A 3388-nucleotide genomic window follows, 5' to 3' on the forward strand; every position below is an offset into this window, starting at 1 on the left:
AGCAGCAGCAGCAGCAGCAGCAGATTCGAAAGTGCTGCCGCGGCTCTGTGGACTGCGGAAGTCTTGCGTGGGCCGATTCCTAAAAAAGGCCTATACCCTGTGCCTGCAGCAGCAGCAGAAGCAGCAACAGCAGCAGCAGCAGCAAGAGCCACAACAGCAATTGAAGCAGAAGGATGGGCCGCAGCAAGATGGGCAGCAGCAGCAGCTGGACGAGCAGCAGCAGCTGCTGCAGCAGCAGCTGCAGCAGCAGCACCTCGCCATACGACGCGTGCTGCTGCTGCTCTGTCAAGAGAGACCCGCAGTGCTCTCGCGGCTGCTTCTGGCTGCGCCGCAGCAGCAGCAACTTGCTATCCTTGAGGTATAAATCTGCTGCTGCTGCTGCTGCTGCTGTAGGTGGCTGCGCGACGGCGTTGCTGCTGCCGCTGCTGCCTCCTTCGTTGCTGCTGGGTCTCTAGGTGCACCTCTTGCTTGTGCTGCTGCTGCTAGTGCTGCAGCTGCTGCTGCTGCAGTGTTCACTGGTACTGTTGCCGATATGCTCCTGCTGTCGCTGCTGCTGCCGCTGCTGCTGCTACTGCTTCTAAGTGCAGCAAAAGCAACGAAGTGTGGGGACTGTGTCTGCAGGTTGCATGCAAAGAGCAGCAGCTATTTCGTGCTGCAGCGCTGCTGCTGCCGCTGCTGCTGCGATCAGTTTCTTTGCTGCACCCCCCCTGCCGCTACAGACGCGCTGCTGCTGCTGCTGCTGCTGACACTCCTGCTGCGGCAGCTGCTGCTGCTGCTCTGCGCCCCCCGCAGTTCCAGGAGCAAATTGAAGAGCTGCTGCAGGCAGCAGCAACGGCTGCCCTCCCAGCAGCAGCAGCAGCAGCAGCTCCGGCGAAAGCAAGAGCAGCAGCAGCAAGAAGACGCATGAGGCGGTGGCTGCTGCGGCAGCTGGTTTGGGCCCGAGCAGCAGATTGTGTAGAAGCTGCAGCGCAGCAGCAAGAGACGCAGCACCTGCGGCCGCTGCTGCTGCAGGCGCTGCTGGCTGAGGTTTGTCTTACACAGCGCATTGTTGCTACGCAGCAAGCAGCAGCAGCAGCAGCAGCAGCAGGCGCTGCCGCAACAGGAGAGCAGCACTCGGAGGCCCGCTGCGGGAGGCGCAGGCCAGGCAGACGAGCAGCAGCAGCAGCTGCTGCTGCTGCAGTAGCAGCAGGACCTGAAGAAGCAGCGGCAGCAGCAGCAGCAGCAGCGGCAAGACAGCCTGCGTTATTGCAGCAGCTAACCGAGGAGGGTGCTGCCCCTGCAGTTGTTTTGCGTGTGGCTGTCGTGGCGCTGCTGCGCTCCTCTAGCAGCCGCAACCGCAGCAGCGGCAGCAGCAGCAGCGGCAGCAGCAGCAGCAGCAGCAGCAGCTCTTTAGTGGACTTTGCTGACGACTTTTGGCGCAGCATTTCTTTCGCGCTGAGACAGGAAGCAAGACAGATGGCAGCAGCGTGCATAGGCGTGAACCCGTTGACTGCTGCTGCTGCTGCTCCTGCTGCTGCTGCTGCTGCTGCTCTTCCCACAGCAGCAGCAGCAGCACGTGCAGCTGAGCGAGAAGGCCCTGTAGCAGTCCTGCGGGAAGCTGCTGCAGCCTCTGAAGATGAAGAGAAAGCAGCAGCAAAAAAGGCAGCAACACCAACAGCAGCAGCAGCAGCAGCAGCAGCAGGAACAGCAGCAGCAGCAGCAGGAGCAGCAGCAGGAGCAGCAGCAGCAGCAGAAGACCCTGCTGCTGCTGCGGACGATGACGCCGCGTACCGCCGACGGGTCTTGCTTCTGGAAGAGACAATTCCGAAACACTTCTACTTCGAAGCAGCAGCAACAAAAGAGCTGCTGCTGCTGCCGCTGCTGCCTAGCTGGTGGCAGCAGCACCTGGGGGCTCTCTGTGGGGCCCCCTTGACTCGTGTCTTTAAGCTCTTTCCCCTAAATCCAAGCAGCAGCAGCAGCAGCAACAGCAGCAGCAGGAAGAGCAGCAGCAGCAGCAGCAGCAGCAAGAGTCGCAGCCAAGGGTATGCGCTGCCAGGGAAGAGAAGTGCAGCGCGAAGGCAGCACGCGTTAGGTGTTGCTGCTGCTGCTGCAGCAGAAGAAACACCAGCAGCAACAGGAGCAGCAGCAGCAGCTCGTGTGCCGAGAGAGCTACTGCTGTCAGAAGCAGCAGCAACAGCAGCAACCACAGCAATCAGCAACAGCGAGCTGCTGCGGCTGCTGCAACTTCTTCAGCTGCTGCAGAAACCGTCCCCAGCACAGCGGCAGCAGCAGCAGCAGCAGCAGCAGCTAGAGGCAGCAGAGGAGGTGGATGCAGCACGGGATCTGAGCCACAGCAGCGTAGACGCTGTAGCTGAGGGCGGGGCCACTGCAGCAGCAGCAGAAGCAGCAGCAGAAGCAGCAACAGAAACAGCAGCAGCATCAGCAGCAGCAGCAGCAGTAGCAGGCAGCAGCTGGGATGCTGCTGCTGCTCGCAGCAGCATTTTGGACGTGCTGACTTGGAGAAGCCGCTCTCTTACAGAAGACGAGACGCGAAAAGCTGCTGTTGCTGTTGCTGCTGCTGCTGCTGCTGCTCCTGCTGTCTGCGTCTGCCTAGCTCATCATATAACATCTCGCGCTGTGTACTTTTGCCTTCCAAGAGCAGCAGCATTGGCACAGCAAACGGCAGCAGCAGAAGCAGCAGCAGCAGCGCAAGCAGCAGCAGCAGCAGACACAGCAGCGGCAGCAGAAGCAGCAGGAGCAAAGGCAGAAGCAGCAGCAAAAGCAGCAAAAGCAGCGCGATCAGCCGACCGCGCTGCGTGGATCCTTGCAGCAACGAAGGAAGCCTGGGGAGGGGCTGCTGCTGCTGCTGCTGTTGCAGCTGCAGCAAGAGAAGCTGCTGGTGACAGCGGATCGCAGCTGCTGCAGCTGCTTCAGCTGCTGCACTCGCTGCTGCTGCTAGAGACGCGCCTAGACTGCTACACGCAGCGGCTGGTGGATCTGATTGCTGTGGCTGTCGCCTCTGCTGCTGCTACGCAGCCCCCAGCAGCAGCAGCAGCAGCAGCAACTGCAGCAGCAGCAGCAGCGGCAGACTCCGCCGTGTCTGCACTAGATTTGCTGCCAGATGCCCTTCTCACTTCTCTTATTCAGGCCTTGGGGAGGCAGCAAGCAAAGGCCTCAGACCCGCGGCTGCAGCAGGACCTCCTGGAGGTAATTTCAAATGCTGCTGCTGCTGCTGCTGCTGTTCCTGCTGCTGCAGATTCCACTTTTGCTGCCGCTGCTGCTGTTTTGCTGCTGCTGATGCTACTTTTGCTGCTGCTGCTGGTGACCCCGTGCACCTGTGTACCTGTGTCCCGTGAGAGAAGCTGCTGCACCTTTGCTTCCATTTGTTCATTTCATTTATTTTTATTTC

The 3388-nt window shown here is 60.5% G+C and overlaps 1 protein-coding gene across 1 annotated transcript; it reads left to right on the forward strand.

The window, feature by feature from the left end:
- Window positions 1-2: 2 nt before the first annotated feature.
- ETH_00009770 (uncharacterized protein) lies at window positions 3-3186 on the forward strand (the record flags this gene model as incomplete). Its single annotated transcript, XM_013379045.1, has 2 exons — window positions 3-358; window positions 622-3186. Coding segments are annotated over 2 exons (2921 nt in total), but the record flags the coding sequence as incomplete, so codon positions are not given.
- Between the last annotated feature and the right edge of the window lie 202 nt (window positions 3187-3388).

The sequence above is a fragment of the Eimeria tenella genome, genomic scaffold (assembly GCF_000499545.2).
Source record: "Eimeria tenella Houghton genomic scaffold, Eth_scaff1341, whole genome shotgun sequence".
Lineage (NCBI taxonomy): Eukaryota > Apicomplexa > Conoidasida > Eucoccidiorida > Eimeriidae > Eimeria > Eimeria tenella.